This window comes from Hevea brasiliensis, chromosome 15 (genome assembly GCF_030052815.1).
Source record: "Hevea brasiliensis isolate MT/VB/25A 57/8 chromosome 15, ASM3005281v1, whole genome shotgun sequence".
Taxonomy (NCBI): domain Eukaryota; kingdom Viridiplantae; phylum Streptophyta; class Magnoliopsida; order Malpighiales; family Euphorbiaceae; genus Hevea; species Hevea brasiliensis.
In genome coordinates this window covers 65,178,720-65,204,969 of record NC_079507.1, presented here as the reverse complement: position 1 = coordinate 65,204,969, position 26,250 = coordinate 65,178,720, and the positions used below count along the sequence as shown (strand labels likewise).

The 26,250-nt window shown below is 34.3% G+C and overlaps 1 protein-coding gene and 1 long non-coding RNA gene across 6 annotated transcripts; one reads left to right on the top strand and one right to left on the bottom strand.

Moving 5' to 3' along the window:
- Positions 1–378: 378 nt before the first annotated feature.
- On the bottom strand, positions 379–21,416 carry LOC110655236 (plant intracellular Ras-group-related LRR protein 6). Of its 5 annotated transcripts, none has more exons than XM_021811459.2 (21): positions 21,176–21,415; positions 20,922–20,985; positions 20,672–20,808; positions 20,466–20,552; positions 20,233–20,308; positions 19,482–19,556; positions 19,305–19,374; positions 19,112–19,189; positions 18,964–19,024; positions 18,766–18,844; positions 18,215–18,305; positions 17,455–17,515; positions 17,307–17,374; positions 5,340–5,410; positions 4,290–4,427; positions 3,618–3,722; positions 2,547–2,671; positions 2,321–2,417; positions 1,904–1,978; positions 1,274–1,329; positions 379–637 (listed from the first exon to the last, which is right to left on the bottom strand). In XM_021811459.2, the coding sequence occupies exons 1-21, from the start codon at positions 21,238–21,240 to the stop codon at positions 562–564; spliced, it is 1,755 nt and encodes a 584-aa protein (XP_021667151.2). In that variant the 5' UTR covers positions 21,241–21,415; the 3' UTR covers positions 379–561. The 5 variants fall into 5 exon arrangements, with proteins under 5 accessions (XP_021667151.2, XP_021667156.2, XP_021667154.2 ...); XM_021811462.2 differs by lacking the exon at positions 379–637 and adding an exon at positions 841–1,208 and having other exon boundaries at positions 21,176–21,416; XM_021811461.2 differs by lacking the exon at positions 379–637 and adding an exon at positions 841–1,204 and having other exon boundaries at positions 21,176–21,416.
- A 648-nt stretch (positions 21,417–22,064) lies between these two features.
- On the top strand, positions 22,065–22,664 carry LOC110655197 (uncharacterized). The gene is made up of 2 exons (XR_002494926.2): positions 22,065–22,365; positions 22,453–22,664. It is a non-coding gene; the product is annotated as an uncharacterized LOC110655197 (long non-coding RNA).
- The last annotated feature ends 3,586 nt before the right edge of the window (positions 22,665–26,250 follow it).

The window sequence follows — 26,250 nt, the reverse complement described above, 5'->3', positions numbered from 1 at the left end:
TTAAATGTCAAGGGCTAGATAGATGGATTTTAAAAATATAGGGATTAATCTATAAGTTTTATTAAATTTCAGATACTAAATTATAATTTTATCTAACTTCTTTTTACTGCATCTAGGCAATTTTCCCTTTTTTCTATCGGAGTTAAAGCTCAAGGTTGCTTTTTGTCACAAATTAATATCCTACTTGACAAATGTGCCGAATTATTAATTAGTAAATTATGTATTGAATAGACTGCAAGGGAAACAAAATATTTTTTTTTATTTTCGGTTTCAATTGATCTAGTTTTAGTAATATATGATAATTATTGAAGCCAGCTTAATTTTATTCTCATAAAATCAACAAAATAAGTTGCAGAAAGCAAAGAGGGCAATCAACAATGGTAAAACGAAGTATCTCATGAAAAGAAGCAACGTGGCCATTTGTTTGTACAGACGTTTATGTTGCAAACGGTCACACTCAGAATTAACACAAGAAATCCTTCAAATTGCATTTCCTGATCCAAAAAAGATTAAAAAATAAAAATTAAAGCAGCCTGGAGTATCAGGGTGATATGAACAATGCTACTGCTCTGGAATTTTGTCCTTTAAATACTTCAGAACAGCTTTTGTTCCTCTATCCAAAATTGTCCTTCGGATGCTGTAGAAAAAAAAAAAAAAAAGAATTATAGTTGGGATGGTGACTCAAATTCTCAGGGAAGACATAATCGAGTTAGGAGAGAGGAGGAAGAAAAAGCATTTTATTTCATTTAAGATGCTATTAGATTTTCATCTTTCTGGAGTAATGTTATAGTTCTTCATCCAGACAGCATCGGAAAAAACATGCGGTATGGCTTGTTCCCATTCTGTTTTCAGACAGCTAATTTTTATTTAAATAAAAGGGTGGGCACTCATGGATGTTATTGAAGCCTTTACAAAAATTCTGTGGAAAGAAATATGAAAATGTGGCTAAGTGTACTTATGTTCCATATCAATTACATAGCATAGTATATTTAGACAGGTCCTTAATCTTTTTCTCTCGAGATTCATTCAACAGTCTTTGCAAATTAAGAAGTTTACTGCCCAGAAAAAACCCTTTTCCATGTATTGTCATGAAGAGATCTTGATTTTCACGTTGATAGGAGTTTGAAACATGGCCAATGCCTGGTTATTTTAGAATGTTCAACTGCCAGGCTATCAAACTAGTAAACGACCTTCACTCATCCAACTGTCTAGAAATCAGCTCAATTAAAATTAAGCAGTAAACTGAACTAGTTCATGAAGTCTAGTATTATACCTTCTCAGTGGATTCCCACCAAGTCTCAAGGCCTGTAGGCTTGGTTCAAGTAAACCCTGAACAACCAAAAAGAGAGAAATATTATCATCCCATACTAACTAAATCAAGTTCAACAAACTTAACACAACAGATTAATGATCTACAGTGCAAATTATAATGTAAAAAGGGTAGACAAAAAGTTAAAAACCACAAGCTCAGAGATACACAGTTTTGCTGTTAACTATGGACCATAATAATAGCAACAGGCAGCCGCTACAGGAAAAACATTCGTGTAATTGTTTATGGTTCATAACATTAGAATTAGGCAGCTGCAAAAGGCTTGATCCTTTTCAAATCATAGTTATTTTTCTTTTTCCTTTTCTTAAGCATCATAATTTATTTTGTCACCAGTCAACTTAAATTCACAACCCTCAATTAATCATACAACAGTTGATCATTAGGCGTGTGCGGACCATCATTGCTAAAAATCTTATTAGCCCTCATTCTGCAAACTGGAGAAATCATAATGTCTAACACTCTCTTAGATCCTCTTTTCTTCTTGTTTGGGGTAGAGACAGAGGGAAGGGGGAAGGGTGTTTCAAACAGGAGATTTTATGGCCCATAAATATTGAAAGGAATTAGTAATCTGACCAGCTCTGGTGGAAGTGCTGAAATATTGTTGTCTGACAGGTCAAGCTCAGTAAGAGAAGTAAGAGTTTTGAAACCCTGCATGCAAAATTAACACAGTCAAGAACGTACTGGCAGGCAATGCACCAAAAGGGAATAAGATATTTTCTATTTTTAAAAAAAGGATATAAAGTTGGCACTTTTACTTCAGCACTCAATAAAATAACTAAGAAATAAAAATTTCAAACTGGCTGAACACAGAAAAAAAGAGGAAAAATTATGCACAAACCTTTTATGTACCAGACGAATCCTTTTCCAAGTCTCTTTTATATCTCAAAATTAAAGTCATGGGAAAAAAATGCTGACTTTTAACAAGTTCTTAATACAAAAGCAGCAGTTTCATATGTTGAATATGTTTTGTCTAACAAACACAATTATTACCTCTGGGATTGATTGTAAAGCATTTTGGCTCAAGTCGAGGATTCGCAGTTGTTGTAAGCTCAATATATCTGACGGTACCTCATGCAATCGCACATGTCTGTTAGGTTAACAGAAATGTGTCAAACAGAAAATATCAAAGAAAATACTTGTAGAAACATAAATACACACACAGAATATGACACGCACATACACACTGGTATACACTAATAATTTTTAGCCGACTGACCTTAGGTAAAGCTCTTGCAAATGAGGCAAGTTAGAAAATGCTGAATGGTCAGGTAATGAAGATGGATTACCACTTAGATCCAGAATCTGAAGCATTGAGACTGCTTGAAATCCGTCCGATGGAATCTACAGGTAAAATATGATAAAATGGGTAGTACAAGGACAACCGATGAGAATAGGCAGAAAAAGATCAAGACAATTGGAAAACTTGAAATCCTTCAGGCGGAATATATAGTTCAAGAAAATAGGCAGCCAGATCACACTAATGAAAGCTGGCACTATAACTTTCTTAAACTACACTCATAAGGACTACCATCATCATCTTTATCTTCTTGTTCTTACATGTTAGTTAACTTTAACTAGGCATTTGGTAAGAGATTAACAAGACCTTTGTAACTTTTAACCTCTCATTAATGCTATTTGGATGCTATAAGTGAATAGGTTAACTTTTAACCTCCTTAACATTTCACCCCTCTTCAAAAGTTACATGTTAGCCTTAGGGGGACTAGGTTAACAAAGCTCAATAAATGTAGTAACACCATAATTCATTTAAGTTCATATATATATTAACCTCCTACCAAACGCCATTATTTGTTACACAATTAATTATCTTTTACTCCCTTAACAATTACTCCTTAAAATTTATAGGAGTAACTTTCAACCTTCAATTTTTTAATCTCATACTAAACATTTCCTAGGAAACAACTTTCAATCTTCAATGTCATTAAAATTGTGTTTTGTTTGAACATTGGGAATTGCGATAAAAAACTGATATCCAATCAAGTTTGTATCTAAGAATGAACTTTGTGAATTATTGATTGTCACGAAATTAATCCTGAAATGAGAAAGTTAGAACAGCATTGTAGTCAGTTCTGGGTTCTCAAGATGTTTCCTGAGGTCCCATCACCTTTACCCCTTTTTGACTCGTTAAGAGTTGCACATGCCAGATATCTTATGGTTTTAGCAGGATGGAGCTCAACCCTTAGTACATAACCAACCTCACTATCCATTTTATGTTTCTGTTTTATTATTTCCTGGTACAGCAAAGAATCATATATCAAGTCCCTGTTACCTGTCTCAGTGGATTATTGTCCAGCTTCAAACATGAAAGATTAGAAAGTGATTTCAGAATTGCACCAGGCCACTCTTGGATCTTGTTCCTGGATAAAATCAAAATCTGCAGATTTGCAAAAATGTAAATATGGATCACTGACACTTCCAGACCTTATTAGCCCCAAGTCAGAAATTGATCAGTTCAAATTTGAACACCAATCTATGTAAAATGAGAAAGATTAATTGCTGGAATTTTATTAGTTAGATGCCCATAAAATCATTACACAATACAATCACATATACCCAGTTCAAAATGTAAAATGTCAGCTTCAATGTTGGTAATGCCACATAAAAATACCCAAGAAATGGATGTTCAAGATCAATATAGTATAAAAATAGATAAGCTTTTATATGATTAAGATTAACAGATGCTTGCTGACAGATCCTTCAAAGCAAAATAAGCATGTATCTCTATAAGTCAAAACAGATCAGTTTCTGGATTGTATTGTTATGTTTCATGCATCATTAGAAAGTTATTAGAAATCAAATAAGAAACATGAAAGAGGACGACTCAATTCTGATAGTCCTGAGAAAAGGAAATTTTAGAGTAAAAGCACATAAAAATAGCTTTTTTTTTTTTCACCTGAAACCCCTAGTGAGAAAATAAATGATAGATAAATCAGAAACTAACCTGGAGGGAAACACATGAAGAAAGTTCAACAGGCAGCTCTTGGATAGAATTCCTAGAAAGATTGACTTTTACAACTTCACCTGAATCCCATACTTCTGATGGGACAGCACTCAGACCCATCCCTTCTAGAGTAAGTTCCTGAAAGCATATATTATTAGAGGTAAAGAAGTCAAATAGTAAATCAAATATAAGGCAAATTTAAGCTGTTTGCTAGGATTACTGCAAATCATTGATGGGAAGAATGTGCCTAAACAGCATGGCAGTATAATTAAGTTTTGTAGGCACCAGCAAGCTCAGATGGTAACATCTCTTGATATCAAGACCAGTGATCCGCAACTAAATTCTGTTCAAACTTTGATTGGGGTTTAAGGGAAAAGGAAGGCTACCCCACTGTGCAGTTCAAACTATTAATGAACCCATATTTTTAGTATCTCATGTGTGGAAAGCAGAAGTCTGGCATCGTTATCCAACTGAACACAATTTTAAATACTGCAATGTAAATGTTTACTTAACATGTTATGAAAATAGCTCAAAGACACAGCATAACCCCACAATAAAAAATTACCAAAACTTCTTCCTAATATATTTGACTTCTCTTTAGCTAGAAGCCTCTCATAGTCCCATTGCATGCATCTAAAATTATCTGCATTACCACATCATGCATAAGGAACCACAATGTATGGGGTGCACTCCAGGTTATTTATATGCATCAAACATAAAGAATTGCAAAAATGATTCCATAATTTTTCACTGTTTGAGCCATAACTCAGTTGAACCTAAACTGCATCTCTTATCATCATTTAAGAATTAGTACATTACCTCGATGCAGATTCAAATTGAATGTGATACAAAACTTATATGGGTTTATGTAAAGTAGCATAATAACCACTTTGAAGAGAGAGCTGGTATAGAGAAGCAATTAGTTGATTGCAATGACTAGATCACATATGTTCATAAATGGTGAATTAGACATTGCCTTACTCAAAAACCTAATCTACAATATTACAATCTGCAAGAAAAGGTTAAGAATGAAATAAAATTGAAGAGTACCTTGGAACTAACAGATTCTCGAGCTGCCATGGCAATAACAATCTCCTTTGCTGGAGTAGTAGCTTCAGAATCTACACAAAAAGGATTTTCTTTTTCTTTTAAGCGACTTATAATCCATAGATGCAAATCATGAATGTAGACACTATATTTTTGCCGGCCATTAAATTTACAATTTGTATAATCAATATATGATTGTTTTCCCTTCACAAGTTATAATACAGTTTTAATTTCATGAAAATGTCATTCTTGAAAAGAGTTCTGATCTAAACATTACCGATCTCAGTAAGTGGCTTTGATCATGGTTCGATTAAAAGTCACCCCTCCGAAACCCAACAATGTTCCAAATTGTTTTCCAAGTTTTGCTTGATATCCGGTCTCTGAATTATCCGATTTCATGCTCATTTAGGTTCGATTGATTTCCGATCTCTTTAACGCATGATCTCCCGTGTCCAAGCAATCCGATCTTACGTGCGGTTATATTCAATTGTTTTCCGATCTCAATGGGTTAATTGTGTTCAAATATCTCAAGATTTCAATTACTGTCCTGTCTAGTCTTGTGTTCGGTTATCCGATCTTAATTAGTTCTGATGTAAGCACTTTTAATAAAGGAAGTATAAAGTGGTAATACAAAAGGAGACATATTATTCATTTCTTAAAAACTCTTTTACAATCATTCAGCGGGCAGGTCTTCCCCAGCCCGATCTCCAGTTACATTTTCATTGTCCGCTCTCTCCTCTCCCTCTAGTTCGTCCTCACTCTCAGCTTCAACACCCGGGGTGAGCTTCTCGAGCCAGGTGAAGTCTTCTTTAGGATAACGTTTGATCAGCTCGGCAAGGAGATCACTGTGGGCCTGCACATAAGTGCCAGCTTCTCTCTCCAAGGCCTCATTCTCTTTCGCCTTAATCTCCTCGAAAAATTTAGCTAGGTTGGTAGCTTGACTAGCTTGAGCATCCTCGAGTTCCTTCCGTAGTCGAGTTGTTTGTTCTTCAGAAGACCTCACTTGTTCCTCAAGCTCCAAAATTCGGGCATTAGCAGCGGAGAGCTGGCTCTTAGCGGACATTGCCTCATTGACCACCTTTGACATCTCCCTCCTCAGGAAGTGGACCTTCTCTCTGATCATGTGCTGGGTCACCATAGCATCCAAGCTCAAGCTCATCGAATGGTTGAGGAGATCCTCGATGCTGTTTGGGCCCATTCGAGTCCAGTCCTCAGCAGAGCAGATCGTGGCGCCCACAACTTTAGCCAAGTCAATGTTATCTCGCACCGACCTGCTCCTCTCCAGTGATTGAAGCAATATTTGGGCACCTCTGGAGAGTGGTTGCACAGACATGACTGTCTGCCCTGAGAATCTGCCTTCTGAAGCGGAGATGACCGAGAGTTGGGAAGGAGGCTCGGCGAGTTGAGTGGAAGGCTCCACAGCTGGGACCGGCATTTCCTGAACTGGTTGCTCTTGAGTTCGGACTGGGGAGCTTGTCACTTCTACCCGAGCCCGTTTCTGGGGCCTCAGCAGCAACAGTAGCCTCTTTCATTTCTAATACCTTCTTGGCGAGCTCCTTCCGCTTCCGAGTTTCAGCGTCGCCTCTTGCTATGTCTGCACAGAAAAATAAGTTAGTGAGATCGCTAGGACTAAAAGACTAAAGATCTAGATTTTACCTGTCCCGGGGCCGAGATCAGAGAGTTGTAGTTGAATGTTCTCATGGGCGATCACGTTCATTATTCACCACTTCAGTTCGGCCATGATCACATCCAAGCACGAATACCTATGAGAGACCGCATGGCTCTTAAGCTCCTTCACCATGGTGTTCTCAACATCATTTAGGAAGATCTTTTTCTCAGGCCTTTCGGCCAAATAATTTCAACTTCGTGGGATCCCCTCGAAGCCACGGGGATCTTTACTTCGGAGGACGAAGAATCGCTCTTTCTAATTTTTTAGCGAGGATGGGAGATCAGTGAAGAGCCCACAGTTCGGCTTTGCTTGGAAGAACCAAAATTTATCATCTTTTCGCTGCGCAAGTCTGTGTAGTTCAGCAAATACCTTCACTATGGGCTTGAGTCCTTTAGCTCGGCATAATCCTCTGAAGGCCATCAGAGTTCGCTAAGAGTTCGGATGTACTTGGGTGACGCAAACTCGGTAGTACTTTAGAACAACCTTGTAAAATTGCTCCAGAGGAAATCGCAGCCCGGCCTTCAATTGTTCTTCGTACACTATAATCAGATCTACCTCCTCGAAGAAGTGATTGGCTTGAAGATCCCCATGACACTGAATGAGCTCAAATGAGTCAGTTGGAAGATTGAACTCCTGGCTTATTAGTTCGAGATCGGACATCCCAAGGACTGAGGAGAGCTCGTTTACGAGTATAGTCTCCTTCCTCGCAACCGGAGCTTGCTGTCGGCTCGACCCGGTGGGCTGGACGGTAGCCGTAACAACTTTAGGTCGACCGCTCGGTCCGGCTACCTCATCTTCTTCAGAGAACCAGGAAACGTGAATCGAAAGTGGGCTTGCAACTCTCTGATCGTCAGTGCCGCTCATTTTCAAGAAATCAAAGGGAATGTGATCGGAAAAAGATCAAAAGAATACCTAAGTGAAGAATTGTAGCCGGAAAAGCAAAGAACAAAGGAGAACCCTCGCCGGAGATTTGAGAGAATGAGGGGAAAGAATGAGTGGAAATATAAGAATGACAACCTACCCCCTCCCCTACTTATACAGACTTGAGCATTAAATGCTTGCGAGACCCTAGACGGCGCATCAGTTAGCGGGAAATTTAATGTTATCTCAATTTTCGATGTGCACCGAAAGAAAATGGAGGGAGAGGGACCGGATGAAAGAGATCGATTGTAAGGGCGTGACTAGAGATCGGATAGAAGAGGGACCGGAAGAACAATGAGAGCGGTGCAAAAATAAAATAAAAAATAAATAATAAATAAAAATAAATTTATTTTATTTCCAAAAGATCATATTACATCACTGGGCGGATCCTCCCCAGCCCGATCATTAATTACAAGTGCATTATCTACCATCTACCTACATTCTACCCATCTTGCTTCCACAGTTCGGATACCTCCACAGTTCGGACACCTCCCGATCTTAAGACGCCGTTTAAGAGATATGTGAAGATCGGGAGGAGAGCTCTCATCAACTATGATAAAGACTACAGAAAGCTCGTTGTCATCGCCTATGTCACAGACCAAAACCGAGCTCTAGTCGGGGCTCCTGAGATGGTTAGGAGCCAAATGAACTTTAAGAGGCGGTCACCGATATCAAGATTGAAATTAGCAGTCCCCTTGCTCGAGATCGGTTTTTGGCTCGAACCGGCAAGCTAACTAGAGATTGGAACGATGGTTATTTCAATCCCAGATAGGCCGTTTGGTCCGTTTTCCTCACTTTCATCGGATGATGTTCTCGTAACTCTCTAACCGTCGGTTTCATCCATTTTCAGGTGATAGGCAAAGGAAGTCATCGGAGAATGATCAAAATGCCTGTCATAATGAAAATTAGCACTGAAAAGATAAGGCATAGGGGAAGAACACGTCTGAGACTGACCAAAGAGGGAAAGTGAAAATGTAAGAATGACAGCCTACCCCCCCTGGTATATATAGGCCCTGGCATTTAATGCTTGCAGAACTCGAAGTAGCTCATCGGTTGACGAAAAATTTAATGCTTTTCCGATATTCGATGTGCACTGACAGAGACCAGAAGGAGAGAACGAGTAGAAGAGAGATCGGAAAGACAATAAGAGATCTGAGGTAAAGGGGAAGGAACGTAGATCGGGCAGTTAAGTTTTCGGATCAGAAACTATTGAAAGATCGATCAAAGGGGAACATGATTAAGAGATCGAGTAGATCGAGAAAATGGCCAATAAAGATCGGAAGGTTGGAAAATCAGAACTTCAAAAGTTACTTTAAATCACGACCCTTGATTTACGAGAGCATTTGGGGTACAATTCGATCTCCACCATCCACCCCATGTTGTAAGGATGAATCTGAACCATCGGATCTGAGGCAATTAAAGCATTCTAGTACGCCTTAATCCGCACCATTGATCTCATTGGTAAGAACAAATCCTAAGCTATTGGATTGAAGCAACAAACAGATTCGGCACATTTCATTCCTAACCCTTGATCTGATCTGTAAGTCAGAATTCCTAGCCATTGGATTAGAAAGAAAAGGACAAAAGAGTCTTGAGCTAAATCTCAACCCTTAATCCTTTGTCTCTTTAACTCTCGACCCTTGGATTTTGTCCTTCTAAATCCAGACCCTTCATCCTTTCCCTCTTGAATTTTGAGCCTTCATTTTGAGGCCCCTGTTCCCTATAAATATCAAAATTTTTACTATTGAAGGGGTCCTTTTTCCGACAAAAGAGCTTAAAGAATATAGGTAGGAGGCTTTAGAAACGTCAATTTTCTAAAGAATCCTTATTGTAGTGTCAGCATCAAATAGCTTGCTTTCTCCGAAAATACCCTGACCCGTCACCTCCAAAAATCAACTTGATAGTGCTTTAGCCCTGTTTCTGTACTCCATACATCAGGGTTCACTTACCTTGTCATTGTCAGAGCCCCTTTCCATGTAAAACTCTTAACGTCTACATTTTTCTTCGAGGGATAGTTTCAATCATCCACAATGTTACGTTAGAATCCAAGCTCTATAAATATTTAGTCATGATTGAACTCTTAGGGAAATATTGTTAAGTTTGATTTAAGCTTCTTTTTTAATTAGGTTGTTGTGGTACCGTCATTTCTATCCTTTTACTTTTTATTCATAAGCATATTTTATTAGTGTTGAAATCATAGTTTGAGTTCGGATAAAATAAGAGGTTATAGTCAGAGTCCATATGTAATAAAGAGTGAAGAGAGTTCGAGTATGATGGTAAGAGATCGGAAATAACAAAGGCGAACTGTCAGGATGAGATGGGATATGGTGCGTTTAGTAAATTTGGGAGATTAGGAATAACGCACATATAGTTGTCGTTCAAATGCATGCATTTACGTATACTCAACTCAACTCAACTAAGCCTTTATCCCAAAAATTTGGGGTCGGCTATATGGATTCGCTTTCTCCACTCTAAACGATTTTAGGGAATAGTGTATTTTTTTTTATCATTTATAATATTGTTGTTTCATAGTTCAGGAAATAATGAGAGTTCAGGAGTGACATCGTTTTCTTAAAAACGTTTGGAGAACGAATCGATCTCTTTATAAATACGGGAGATCGGGAGAGAGTCCTTTCCTCGAACCCCCGCAATTTTTCTTCCTTTTTATAAATATCACTCTTTATAAATGTGGGAGATCGGGAGAAGTCATTTCCTTGAAACCCCTACAATTTTGCGTCTTTTTATAAAGTTCATTCTCTACCAAATATGGGAGATCAAGAGAGAGTCCTTTCCTTGAACTCCCTGGTGTTTGTTTATTTTACAAAAATTTTACAAACTTCTTGTTCTTACAAAGTTTACCAAATACATTTTTAAAGTACGATTCGCGGGAGAGTCCTTCCAAGAATCATAAATTTTTACAAAATCTTTTACTAGGGACTCAATGGAGGGTCCTTCTTAGAGTCCTCGCACTCATAACACAAGGGAGAGTCCTTCCTTGGGGTGCTTCATATACTATTAAGGGAGAGTTCTTCCGTTAGTTCGGTGTCACGTACAGAAGAAGGAAGTATAAGAATAAGTGAATTGATTAATTAGTTGTGATGGTAGTTGAAATTGTTGTAGCTTTCTGTTAGAGGTTGTTGGAGAAATTGTAGCAAGGGTTAGGCAGTTGTTTTTGGAGGGAAAGTGGCAATAAATAGAACTGTGAGATATTGTAAAGATTCATTCAAATTCTCAATGAAATATTATCTTCTTCCTTACAATTCTCGACTCTCTCTCTCTCTCTCTCTCTCTCTCTCTCTCTCTCCTTCTAATTTTCTGCTCTTTTAATTTCAACTCTGAAATAACTGTTGTTAGGAGTTTCTACCTAACATTTGGCATCAGAGCCTGAAAACTGGGTAGGTTCATCTGCAATTTGGTTCTTTGGAGTCGCAAAACATGACTAAATCAGCTGTGGTGGGTCAAGATGCTGTTAAGATGGCACAAATGGAAGAAAGGTTGGATTTGTTGCAAGGGGAATCTCGGGAGACCAGGAAGGAAATGGAAATTCTGAAGTAGGACTTCAAGAAGTTACAAGAAGGAATCAAGAAAGATGCTGCCGAGAATAAAATTGCAATTGAGACTGCTGTGGGAAGATTGAAAACCCTAATGCTAGGGTTTTTTAGGGAAAAAGGAAAGGAAATCATCAAGTCTGATGAAAGGAATTCTAATGGAGTGACAGGTAAGAATTCTTTAACAGCTCCAAAGGAAAATTTGAATCTTCATTCTAGAGATCAGGGTAGTTCTGATTTTGTTATGGAATCAGTGGGGTCAGAAAAGATTTTGCCTAAGATTGAATTAGTAACTTTTGATGGGAGTGAGCCAAGGGCTTGGGTTAGGAAGTGTTTCAAGTACTTTGAAGTTTTTAGGATTCCTTAAGATAAGATGGTGGGAATAGCAAGCTTGTATATGGTAGGAAGAGCTGACTCCTGGTTTCAAAATTGGAATAAGTCTAAAATTAGTGGATCTTGGGAAGAATTTGAGATAGCAGTACGCAATAGATTTGGAGAACAGGGTTTTGAGGATGTAGTTGAGGAGTTTATGAGACTAAGGCAAGAGGGTAGTGTTGGGGAATATCAAGATAGGTTTGAGGATCTTAGGGTGAGAATGGAGACGTTTATGCCTGATTTAGGGGAAGCTTATTTTTTGTCTGGATTCATTGGAGGATTGAGGGATGAAATTAGGCCAATGGTGAGAATGGTTAGGCCTACAACCCTAGCTCATGCTTTTGAAGCAGCTAGACTACAAGAGCAGTGGATGCTATGTAATAGTAAAGCCTTTTCTTTACCAAAATCTGGGTACAATAGTGCTTATAAGCCTAATTTTGCATCTTCTTCTTCAAACCAATCCTACAAAATTTCTCAACCACTTTCTTATCCACCAAAACCTCCAAATGATAACAACCACAACCAAAAACCTTCTGCAACCACTGCTAAGTCCTCTTCTACTACCAGTAGTAATTCATTACCTCAACCTTCATCTAAACCAGGTTTGCTTCCAACTCCAGCAGCAAGTAGACAGTCCAAACCCTGTTACAGATGTGGGGAAAAGTTCTTCCCTGGTCATCAGTGTAAATCTAAGACTACTATGGCCATTCAGTTGGAGGAACAAGGAGTGGAAAAATTGGAGGAAGAGTATCAAGAAGTGGCAGAAGGTGAGGAAATTGGGGAAGGACAACCAGAAATGACTCTATCAGTCCATGCTATGGAAGGCAGTCAAGGTGGAGACACAATTAAGGTGATGGGGAGACATAAGGATAAACAATTAGTTATATTGGTAGATAGTGGGAGCACTAACAGTTTCTTGGATGTAAAAGTGGCCAAAGATTTAAAACTTTCAGTGTTGCAAGCACCTGTGTCAATGGTTATTGTAGCTGATGTAAGGAAATTACTAAGTTCTACAATGTGTCCTTCATTTCAATGGCACACTCAGAACCAATGTTTCTCTTTTCCTACGAGACTTTTGGAGTTGGGTGGATTTGATGTTATATTGGGAGTAGATTGGATGAGAAGTGTGAGTCCAATTTTATTCGATTTCAAGGGATTGCAAATCTCATTTCAAAAGGGAGATACTTTAGTTACTTTACAAGGGATTAAAGAGGGGATGGAACCTGGTAGCCTTCAAGAATGTAATTCCTTGCAGCAGTTGTTGCATTGGAAGGGAAATGATTTCCAGTCTCCATTATTCTGTGTTAATTTGATAGAGCAGGCTATTGGAATTCATTTTGTTGCTGCTACTACTCTGTTTGCAGCTAACAGAGGTAATATTCACACTGATATTCAGAAAGTTATTCATAAATACCCTCAAGTTTTTGCTGAACCTACTTCCTTACCCCCTTTTAGAAGTCATAACCACAATATTCCATTACAACCTGATACTAAACCTATAAATGTGAGACCTTATAGGTATCCCCATTATCAGAAAAATGAGATTGAAAAGTTAGTGACTGAAATGTTGAATTCCAAAGTTATTCAGCCTAGCACTAGTCCATTTTCTTCCCCTATTTTATTGGTTAAAAAGAAGGATGGCACTTGGAGATTTTGCGTTGATTACAGAAAGTTGAATGACCACACCATTAAGAATAAATTTCCTATTCCTATCATAGATGATCTATTGGATGAATTACATGGAGCAAAAATGTTTTCTAAGATGGATTTAAGGGCTGGATATCACCAAATTCGAATGGATCCTCCTGATATTCCCAAGACTGCATTTAAAACCCACCATGGACATTTTGAATTCACAGTCATGCCTTTTGGGTTGACTAATGCCCCTGCCACCTTTCAAGCCCTCATGAACCAAATTTTCCAACCATTTTTAAGGAAGTTTGTTCTTGTTTTTTTTTTATGACATACTCATTTACAGCCCTGATTTAGAATCCCATTTACAGCATTTGGAATATTTTTTTAAGGTGTTGGAGGAGCAGCAGCTTTTTGCTAAAATGTCTAAGTGCTATTTTGGTCAGAATTTTGTTGATTATTTAGGGCATATTATTTCAGAAAAAGGAGTATCTACAGATCCAGACAAAATTGAGGCTATAGTAACTTGGCCTTATCCAACTTCTGTCAAGGAATTGAGGAATTTTTTGGGATTGACAGGGTATTACAGGAAGTTTGTTAGAAATTATGGGGTGATTAGTAAGCCTCTTACAGATTTATTAAAGAGGGACAACTTTCAATGAACTGAAGTTACTAGACAAGCATTTGACTCATTAAAAGTAGCTATGTCCTCTGCTCCTGTTCTGGCATTACCAAATTTTACTAAGCCATTTCTCATTGAAACTGATGCTAGCAGCTATGGTATGGGAGCTGTATTACAGCAAAATGGACACCCTATAGCCTATATTTCTAAGGCTTTTAGGGTTAGGAATCAAAGCCTTTCTGTATATACAAAGAGTTGCTGGCAATCACTTTTGCTGTCACTAAATGGAGGCATTACCTTGAGCAAGGTCCCTTCTTCATCAAAACTGATCATGAAAGTATCAAACACCTTTTAGAGCAAAGACTTCACACTAACCTACAACAGAAAGGTATTTCTAAACTCTTGGGTTTAGATTATAAAATTTTGTATAAAAGAGGGGTGGAGAATAGAGTGGCTAATGCTTTATCTAGAAGGCCACATTCTGCTGTGAATCAATTATCTGCTGCTCATTCTGAAATCATTCCTACTTGGATGGCTAATGTCCTTAATAGCTATGTTAATGATTCTAAGGTTGCGGATTTAATTACTCAACTTTCTTTGGATAGTAAGGCTCATTTCAAGTTTCATTTGAAGCAAGGGCTGTTGTATTACAACAATAGATTGTATGTGGGTTGTCATGATAATTTGAGGAAGCAATTAATAGCATTGTATCATGACAGCTATGGGAGGGCACTCTGGCATTCACAATTCTTATAGTAGGCTGCAGAGACATTTTTATTGGCCTGGCATGTATACTGAAGTCTTGCAATGGGTGCAACAATGTGCAGAATGTGCTAAATGTAAGGGAATGACTTTCGCTACCCCTGGGTTATCGCAGCCTTTACCAATACCTTCTCAGGCATGGCAGCACATCACTATGGATTTTATTGAGCAGCTTCCTAAGTCTGGAGGTAAGGATACCGTCCTAGTGGTGGTTGATAGGTATACAAAATATGGCCATTTCATTGGATTGGCTCATCCCTTTACTGCATCTTCTGTAGCAAGGGTCTTTATAGAACACATTTATAAGCTTCATGGTGCCCCTGTCACAATTGTTTCAGATCGAGATAAAGTATTTACAAGTGTGTTTTGGAAAGAATTTTTCAAGCAGCTGGGTACTACTCTTTCTTATAGTAGTGCTTACCACCGTAAAAGTGATGGCCAAACAGAACGTTTGAATCAGTGTTTGGAAACCTACTTGAGATGCATGACTCATCAGCATCCCAAAGCCTGGTTTCAGTGGTTGCCACTTGCAGAGTGGTGGTACAATTCCTCATACCATTCTGCTATAAAAATGACTCCATTTGAAGCCTTATATGGCTATTACCCTCCATCATTACCTGCTATTCCTTCTTTTGCATCACCAGTTCAGGCTGTTGAAAAATTTTTTCAGGAGAGGCAGCAGTTAAATGATGTTCTCAAGAATTTAGAGCAAGCTAGGAATAGGATGAAACAGCAAGCTGATAAGGGTAGAGTTGAGAAAGAATTTGAGGTAGGGGATGTGGTATATCTAAAGCTTCAACCTTATAGACAAACATCTGTTGCCTTAAGAAGGAATTTAAAGTTAGCTGCTAGGTATTATGGACCATTTCAAATTCTGAAGAAGATTGGCAACGTGGCATACAAGTTACAGCTTCCTCCTAATGCTGCTATTCACCCTATCTTCCATGTCTCGCTTCTCAAGAGAAAACTTGGAGACAATGTTGTGCCACAATTACAGTTACCCGAAATGTTGGAGAATGAAATAATAGTGGCCCCTGAGAAGATTTTGCAAACCAGAACCATTACAAGGAATGGTCAGGCTGTAATTCAAGGACTGGTCAAATGGTTTAATCTTCCATTAGAGGATGCTAATTGGGAGGATCAGTCATTCATCCAAGCCCAATTTCCCACTTTCATACATTCTTGGGGACAAGAATGTTCTCGAGATGGGGTATTGTCACGTACAGAAGAAGGAAGTATAAGAATAAGTGAATTGATTAATTAGTTGTGATGGTAGTTGAAATTGTTGTAGCTTTCTGTTAGAGGTTGTTGGAGAAATTGTAGCAAGGGTTAGGCAGTTGTTTTTGGAGGGAAAGTGGCAATAAATAGGGCTGTGAGATATTGTAAAGATTCATTCAAATTCTCAATGAAATATTATCTTCTTCCTTACAATTCTCTCCTCTCTCTCTCTCTCTCTCTCTCTCTCTCTCTCTCTCTTTTCTTCTAATTTTCTGTTCTTTTAATTTCAAACTCTGAAATAACTGTTGTTAGGGGTTTCTACCTAACATTCGGCTCAATCAAACAAAATACCAAAGTCGCGAAAATATCGAATGGTTCAAGATGAAACAATATGGGTAAAGGTTCTACGGTTAATTATGCCGATGATGAGACTTTTCTTTATTAACTGAGAGTTCTCATTAATGAAGAAAACTCTCTAGGTACTAGTTGGCATATCCCTTTTGAATTAAAGTCCTAATTAAAAGGAATGAAAATCTATACCCATATCGGTTCAAGTATAAAAATCACTAAATACACACCACCCTCAATTATTTGGATGCCAATGATGAAGTAAATAATGAGTGAGCCGAGAGTCCTACTCACTTATTATGAATCTCTAAAAACCAAATAATACCTCTTCAGAATTAGAGTCCTAATTTCGAAGAGGGAGGAATTTAATATAATACTTTTGTAGATAACAAATTAAATAAACACAATCTCAACTCACTATAGGGCCGTCCCATTTACTCGTGTTCATAGGAAACCCAAAATAGTGAAATATCAAGCGTTCATTTAATAAATAACGGGAACCAATATCGTAATCTTAACCCCAAAATTATTAGTCTTAAGTTATAAAGAGCACATTATTAAATCTACTTGCCCTCGTTGAGGGACGATGTGGGGTGCCTAACAACTTCCCCACATGTATGCGAACCCCGAACCTAGAATCTCTGTCTTAGAAGTGGTCAAATCTTTTCCAAAACAAAAACGGTTTTCTTTAATTTTCCTCAAAATTAAAGTGGCAACTCCTCATTTTCCACTTCGGTGAGAATCGTCCAGGTATTGAGTCAAAATTTGGAACTCCAATAACAGCAAAATAATTGAGGGGGGGAAACACACTAGAGAAGGTAATAAACTTAGAAATGAATATTGTTTATGTCATATGGGTCACGAAACAAGCTCACCTTCAGCTTCAGAAAGTCTACTTCGAAGATACTTCAATAAAGCAGGTGTAGGTCCAGAAACCAATGAGCTGATAGAGGGGGAAAATCATTTACAAAATAATATAAAGCAGCATAGAACATTCACACAGACCAATTCCATGCTTCATACCTGCGTATGGTTCGCAATGGATTGCCAGTAAGCAACAGTTTTCTCAAAGTTGTCATCTTTCCTAGACAATGAACAAAAGTGTTCCATCATTTATATATCATGTCAATATTAAACAATCAACAACTTTGAAATCTTTAGAGTGCCTAAGCAACTAAAGAAAAAAAAAAGAAAAAAAAGATAAAAGAATACAGACGGACCAAAAGGTTTGGGTAATATTTACATCCTTTAGCAACATTATTGAACAATAAACATATGCAAAGTTAAACATTCAAGCATGAAACAATTAAAAGAAAGAGTCGACGGCTAAGTTTTGTATGTTATATCCCTCATTTAAGATGGAGACACACTTTCCTTTTAATTCATTTCCATTCCACTTGCTATCTGAGAAGCTGGAGATGGGGAATCATCCTCCCACACTATTTTTAAACACCAAAGAAGTTTAACCATTGTGAATTTAACACTGTGGACAAAATCATGGAGACAAAGTGGAAGAGGTAAACATCTAATAAATCAAATTGCACACTTCATGATTCTATATTTACTTGGCCATAATAGAAATTGACCCAGTGATTATAAGTTGGCAATGGATAAAACCTGCTCGTCACATGGACAAAAGTAAAACAGATTTCAGTCCTTCATGTTATCCAACATCTGAGAAAAAAATACACAAGGATTCCTAGACTATTGTATTCCATCCATGGATTTAGACTCAAATGTACCAGATTTAATTTCACAACCAAATATGATTTGTTGACCTTACCAATCTCTGAGGGCAATCCACTCAATGAATTATTTGAAAGATCCAGGACTGAAAGATGTAATTTGCATGCCTCCATGGGAAACTCCTTCAGCTGCACTTGTATGAAGCAATTAGTATTCAGGTCATAATTTAGTGATCCAGTACCCAGAGTCTCTGAGATAACCATGATAATATCACTCTGTATAATACTTCACATTTGATCTAATCAATCACTATTATTAGCTATGATTTTAAAGATTTCTTCAGAAATCAATCCATTAGAACATAAGAGCAATGAATAAATTGCAATTTGAGCTCTCCTAAATGACTAGTGCAACTATATCTTCAAAGCAATTATTATGATTCATGGATTGTAAAATACTAAATATTGGTGCTGATACAAAATTATTAATTTGGAATGGAAATGATTTCCTGTCAACTTTCAAGTGAAAGTGTGAAAATGAACTATAGCGATCAGATCAAATAAACCATTGTATATCTGTACTAACAGTCTAACCTGTCTCAACAACCAAATATACTATCATTTTAGAATAAAATAAAACCAAGCAGACCTGGTTTGAGTGAAGATCTAGTGTTGCTAAGCGACAAAGTTCCCCAATCTCTGCTGGTAAAGTAGAAAGTGAATTGTTCCTGAAAATATGAGGTGACAAAACAAATCCCGAATGATAAGTATCAAAAGTGGAATAGTTCAAGAGAAAATCCACATAACAATTCAAATGTAAAAATGGATGAGAGTAATAGAGTATGACCCCATATAAAATTCCAAAAGGGAACAGCAACCCCTTATTGATGGCGGGATTGATGAAATTCCTGCAAAACTCAAACAAAGGCAATTTATTAGTAGGGAAAAAAAAAGGAGGATATTGAGCAAGGGAACTCCTAGGTTAATTTACTGACTGTTTTGATGCAGGTCAAGACGAATGAGTCGTGAAAGGCTTCCAAAGTTATCTGGTATAACAGTGAGAAAGTTCTTCGCTGCACAGTTAGAAACAACATAAATTACAAACCTTTTAAAATTTCCATAGATCTAAAGACAGAAATCTGATACTGCCATCAAAGAACTAACTCAACAGCTACCACAGGTAATTACATGCATTAAGTTCTGTAAGCATGGTCCACGATGCCATCAAATTCCCAGAAAAACTATTTAGCTTGTTTCCCTGGCACAGATAGAAGATTCAATGATTTAAGAGACTATTTAACTGGACTCATACTTAGATCACTCAATGCATATACCAGCAATAGAGATGACAAATCTTGTTAATACCTCGAAATCTACTTTCGTCAATTTTGAACATTTTGCTAGATCTTCAGGCAAGCTGGTGATGAAGTTGTTTGACACCTGGGGGAAAAGTAGCACAAGAAATTTTCATTAAAGATCATGTATGATATTTAAAAAAATAAATAAGTGCTTGAATTCTGATTTCATGCCAAGGAGATTTAAGTATCAATATCATAAGTTGTAAAGGATAGGTTTCAAAATAGCTGCAATAAGAGATGCTTCTTAGTTCCTACATGTACATGCCATTGCAATATCTGGTTTTAGAATGAACATAAAAACCATATGTATGTTCCTCTTTTCCTGTCGTTCACACTTGATATACCTTGTTAAAGATCTGTTAGGAAAAATAAATACTAGAAGAATTTGTATAGCATAAAACAAAATTGAATTACAAATTCACCATTGACTTCACAAGTGAAATAGAATTACCAGCTAGGCCATTTATTTTTATTTAGACAATAATAACTTAGTAATTTCCTAATTACCCACCTTACCAGTGATTGCCAAAAATTTTTTTGCTTTAAAAATGAGGAAGTTGTTTATAGGTAATGTAGGCATTAGATGTTTGGATTTTATATATTAAAAGCAATCCCCATCCATCAGCATTTAGAAACGCAAGTTCAAATGGCACAAGGTTGATCATTATAGGAATCTCTTGCTAACAGGAGAAAAATTAGAGTTTTTGTCAGATTTACTAATTCAGATTACAATCATCACTAATGAACGTAAGTATTACCTTCAATTCAGATAAATCTAAACATCCTCCGAGTGAACCTGGGAGTTCCTTAAGTTGATTGCTCGAACAATCAAACCTAGAATGACCACATGCACAATGAAAAAACAAACACAAGATTAAAAATTCAACTATGACCCATTGGTCAAGAAAAGATTCAAAACCATAAGCATTTTTCATATGAATAAACTAACAAAAGTTAATGATTGCTATTGGATGCAGCGACAGTAGCCTACTTGACAAGGGAAGTTGCTGATCCAATTTCCTCGGGTACTTTTTGTAACAAGTTAAATGAAACGTCTAATGATTTAAGCAAGGGAAGCCTGTCAAACAAATTGAAAAGGAAAATCCCTTGCTAAGCATCAAGTACATAAAATAAAGAACACCAAAATCAGAGAGGGTTAAAAACAAGCTGCCCAAATATAAGTTTGGGAACACTCACTCTCCAATTGCAGCTGGAAGCTTGATAAGTTTGTTATTACTAACATTCAACACAGTAAGTTGAGGTAAATTTCTTAGGTCTTCCTTTAATGACTCAATGTTATTATGAGCTAAAATTAGCTTTTGCAGCTCCACAGCCTATCACCAAGCAATAACAAATCATTCCTCCAGTTCAACAACACAAATTTTCATTATTAAATACAAGTCTGTGATATGAAACTTGAAGATACAATTGAAATAAGAAAAATTACCTCCCACCACTTCTCACCTTCCCCGACTGCATCCAAACTTCGGTATACCTCATCGGGCACATCTCTGAATATCGAAATCCATCAAGAAAGATAACTAACATGTTAAACACAACAAAATGTGGATTGCAAATCGTTGATTAGAAAATTTTCCGAACTTTTTTCCAATTTGTATAACTTAGATTCATGCAAATTGTACGGAGAAACGATAATGGAGATTAAATCTATCCATTTTCAAGTAGTGTTAATAGACTTGCCTAAGAGAGCGATTGGAGAGGTTGAGGGAACCAGAGGTTCTTGCAGCTTTTAGGATCCGATCCATTCCTTCTGTCTCTTTGACATGCGCAGATCTGCACTCGCAGATTGCAAAGGAAAGCGTTTAAATGTTGCAGTAGGAAGATGAAAAGCCACTATCCAGTGATGTTATCTAGTGTAATTATAATCACTGAAGGCTATCAAAATTACAAAATTTCAAGCGACGAGCTTGTGCTGAAGTCGACTATTGCCGTCCAATCACTCATTACCACAAATCATTTTATTTGGTAATTAAATATTAAAATAAAAATATGAGTTATTATTTTATTATTTATATTTTTATTTTATAATAAAGTCTAAATAAAATAGAAATATTAAATTATGTTATTTATTTTATTATATAATTTATTATATTATATTGTATTAATATATATATATATATATATAAAGAGTAAAACATTGTTAATCATAATAAATAAAAAAGTACAATTATTATTGTTACTATTAAAATAAAAAACATAGTAAAGAAATACATGTTGTTATTATGTTGTGAGGAATTTAGCTCATATATTTGTTGAAAATTTTTAATTTAATTTTTTTATTTAAATTAGTCTAATAATTTTAATTTAAATTTAATTTAACTTAAAAATTAAAATTTTTTAATTTTTTAATTTAAATTAAAAATTAAGAAGTTTTATTTTTTAATTTTATAATTAAAATTTTTTTAATTTTTTAATTTAATCTAAAAATTTTTAAAATTAATTTTTAAAATTTTTTAATTTTTAAATTAAATTCAATAAAAAGTTAAAAATAAAGTAAATTGAATTTTTCAAGTACTTTTGCTTTAAGCCTATGCTTTGCTAGAAATCTGAACCTTCTCAAATTAAATGACTGACTTTTTGCATTTTAATAAAGCTATAATTAAAATTTTTTATTTTATTTGTGTACTTTTAGGGTTTCGATAATCTGATGAGAAGAAAGAGAAGAAAACTAAGGCAAAGCATTTGTTAAACATAAACTGCAAAAACAAAAAGAAAAAATAGGTGCTCTAAGCACAGTGCCTCCACCGTGCGCCATCTAAAGATGTACAACACGAAATCGAAGCACAATCACAGGGGGGGAATTCTGAAAGCTGAATTGCAATCCAAGCAGGTCCCCAACACATGTATCCGAGGCGATCCTCGCTGGTTTGGTACGCGATCTACTAGCCTCGTACAGATTGCTTTGGTTGTACCAGTATTTCACACAGTAGTTTGATGAATTGATGGGTTATTTACAGGGATTTCAGGGGTTATTAATCAGAAACAGCTTCAAAATTATCGGGAAGAGCCGCAAAGGCAAATGGGTAATAGCTACAATGTGATATTGAATCAGAGAGTGCTGCCAGCGTCAATTTGATATTTTTTGCAAATTGTTTATGAACTGAGAGCAATGTGGTGAATTTGATTGATTGGTTTTTGCAATTATATAATAAAAGCTGAGATTCATGACTGTCTGAGAGTTGAAGATATTTGCTACTATTATGAATAACAACTTCTTCCCTAAATGAAATATGCCATTTCGCCTGGACATCTATTAGGGATGAAATTCTAAACAAAACAACTGATTATTTATTATTTTATTTTAATAAGATAATTTAATATATATATTTTTTATATTTTTATGATAATATTATAAAATTTTGTTAATGATATAATTATTATTTAATTATAATTTTATTTTAAATGTAAATAAATAAATTATTTAACATATTAATTAAATTAGTTACTATATAACAATAAAAATATATAATATATATATATATATATGTGTGTTACTGATCATTTCTAAAATAATAACATTATTAAAATTCTTAAACTTTAAATATAAGAAAAATTTTTAAAAATAAAATTTTTAAATAATATATATATATATATATATATATATATATATATATATAAACAAACAATCCACCTATTTCTAAATGAATAAAAAATAATTAAAATTTTAATTTTAAAAATTATAAAATATGATAATAAGAGTTTTATAATTTGTAAAATTATAACCTTAAGAATTTTAAAATTTCTAAGAATATAGAAACAGAATTTTAAATAACTATTTTTATGAGATAATATTTTAATAGTTTAAATTTAAAAATTTTGAAATAAAAATTAATATTCAATATAATAAAATAATTTTTATAAAAAAATATAAAAATAAAGATAAAAAGAAAGTTATAAGACATATGTAATAAATTTATTTATATAAATAAAAAAATAAAATTTGATAAATTAAAATTTTATAAAACAAGAAATAGAGGAAATTTAATATACATGTTACCATATAAAAAGATTATAAAATGGAAAATAATTTAATAATAATTATGTTGATATACTGAAAAATTAAATTATACAACATTAATTATTCAACATTAATGGATAATTTTTTTTAATATTCACATATTGATATATTTTAATTAACAAAAAATAATTGTGATATAATATATCAAGATATATAAAAATTATATGATTAGTAGTGGAACAAATTAAGTGATCATATATTGGAATAAATTATTAGGTGCACTCAGTATATGTATACCTTCACTCATAAAATAATAGATCTCATATTTTTTTTTATATTATAACTACTTTTATGTGAATATAAGGTACATTATTTTTTTTAATGCCAGGTATATTATATAATTTACCATATAAAAAAATTATTATATGCATTCATTGTATATGTGCCTTTTCTCTATAAACATAGATTTCACCAACTTACAAATAAGGAAAAAATATTTTACTGTATCTAAGAGAGCTTTTATACTTGAGTATATTCAATAATTAGCCTTCAATTTAAATTTGATCGTGTTGATCGGTACTAAATCGAGTCAACTGAGTTAATCTCGATTCACAATAAAAAATATTTTTATCTAAATCGAAGTTTACATGCCCATTAGTCATCTTAGGATGAAAATAATTTTTAAATATAAATTTATAAATATTTTCCGATGAAAAAGATCATCGGTAAAAATTAATTTTTTTTAAGGTGATACTAATAATAAAGTATGATAAGAAAATAATCACTCTCATTAAAGAATTGCCAAATAATTAAACTTTCATAATCATATTTGAAATTATAAAATTTATAAATTAATGGGCTACTTAGTGTTTTAATTTTTATTTTTTAAAATCTATTTTAAGTCAATATATAAAATAATCACAATTTTCTTAATTATTTCAAAATATAAAAGTTTTTGTCACCCATGACTGTATTTATTATAGTGAATATAACCAATAAAAATGTGACAAATAGTCTGTAAGAGCAAATGGACATATTGGTATTATTAAATTGGTGCATACTTAATAAGAATTTTCTCTCACACCTATAAATGGTAATTGTCACTATTATATTTGGAGAGTCGATGATAGTTATCTTGAAATCTAAGTTTTGTTTGAGTAATTATGTTAGTACTTTGTCTAAATAGGAATTAGTCGAGTTCTTGGATTTTTAATGTGCTTAGTCGGCTTAAGGTGATTTAAAGTGAGCGATATCTTTAATATGGATTTTAGAGGATTCATTGAAAGGGTGTAGAGTGCTTAAAGGAATCGGCAGAACTTAGCACTCATAATCATAATATGTAGGTGGTTGATTCACTGGGCATGGGAGGCCCACATAAACCTATATGATCGTACGCGACCTTATACTGGATGTGAATTCAATTTACTACTTTAACCACAAAGCCAAAATGAATCAAAATAATTTGATATAAAAAAATTGGTTCAATTAATGTTTTTAAATATTCGTTATCAGTTTAGTTACTTAAAAACTCAATCCAAATAGTTTCATAAAAAAATCCAAATCACTGAAAATAATTATTTTTATTAACAATATAATTATTTATATAACAATGTATAATTTTTTTTTTAATTTATAACCGAAATAATTTTATATATATACTTATCACTGGTTTTTTTTATTTATTAAATTCTAAAATTTGAAAAGATATTTTTTTAGCATAAGAGATTAAGAGAGTGAAAGCTAGAATTATTAAAAATTTATAAAATATTTTTTTTGAAAAAATAATTTTCATAAAAATAATTTTTATATGAAAAATATTTGTAATGTTAAATTAATGATATATATTTATAAAATATAAGTATAAATATTTTTATATTTTAATAAGATTATCAAAATTTATTCTTTTAAAAAAGAAAAATTATTTAAAAAAAATAATTTAATTTTTTTAAATCAGAAAATAATAAAAAGGTATTTTTTGTTAACTCATTTTTCTAAATATCATAAACATGAAAAAATAAAAAAAAAATATTAAAAAAAATATTTTTGATGAAATAAATGGAGGCTAAGTGTGAAGGTAACTTCTACCATACTAAATTTAATGAATAATATTAGCATAAAATATTTTCAGTTTCCTTGAGCATGTCACATGATAATCAATAAATAGAAATCTATTTGAATATTTTTAATTGAGAAAATTATTTACTATTTCTGTCTGTACATACGTTTTCATTCATAATTATATGAGTTTTATATCTTATAATTTCAAAAATATTGTATTTTTCTTAATTATATACTTTATAAATGCGTCCAAATTAGGCAGTTGATATCCAAGATATAAATGCATCCATATCCAGAATAATTCTTACCATCTATTTCCACTCCATTTTTGTAAATAACTTTGCGTCTTTCCCTCAGTTTTTATTAGGCCAACTATTTGGCCAACTGCCTAACGCTCGTAAACTGCACGGCTTCATTACTGCTTTTCTCTCTGTTCCTCGTTCTTCATTTTCAATTAAACAAGCGTTTGCTTCCTTCCAACATCTATCCCTTTACATATAACTGCATTGCCTAACCTTCTTTCCTTATACGTAACTGTGATACGTATTTATTTCTTCCTACATCTGATATAAATGACTCTAAATTTATCATCTAATATAATTCACTTTTTTTCATATCAATTCTAACCGAAACTCGAATTTAAAATTTTACGATTTTGAAGACTAATTTAGTATCACTTAATTAAAATTTATTGGTATATGAAAAATCAAGAATTATAAAATTACTGTAGGTCTATACT

Excerpts from the sequence above, each read along its gene's own strand:
- LOC110655236 (XM_021811459.2), bottom strand. The coding sequence starts at position 21,240 with ATGGATCGGATCCTAAAAGCTGCAAGAACCTCTGGTTCCCTCAACCTC. Across the intron at positions 18,306-18,765 it reads TAGATCTTCACTCAAACCAG|CTGAAGGAGTTTCCCATGGA; the intron begins GTCTGCTTGGTT and ends ATACAAGTGCAG. Across the intron at positions 17,375-17,454 it reads CCATTGCGAACCATACGCAG|CTCATTGGTTTCTGGACCTA; the intron begins GTATGAAGCATG and ends CCCCTCTATCAG.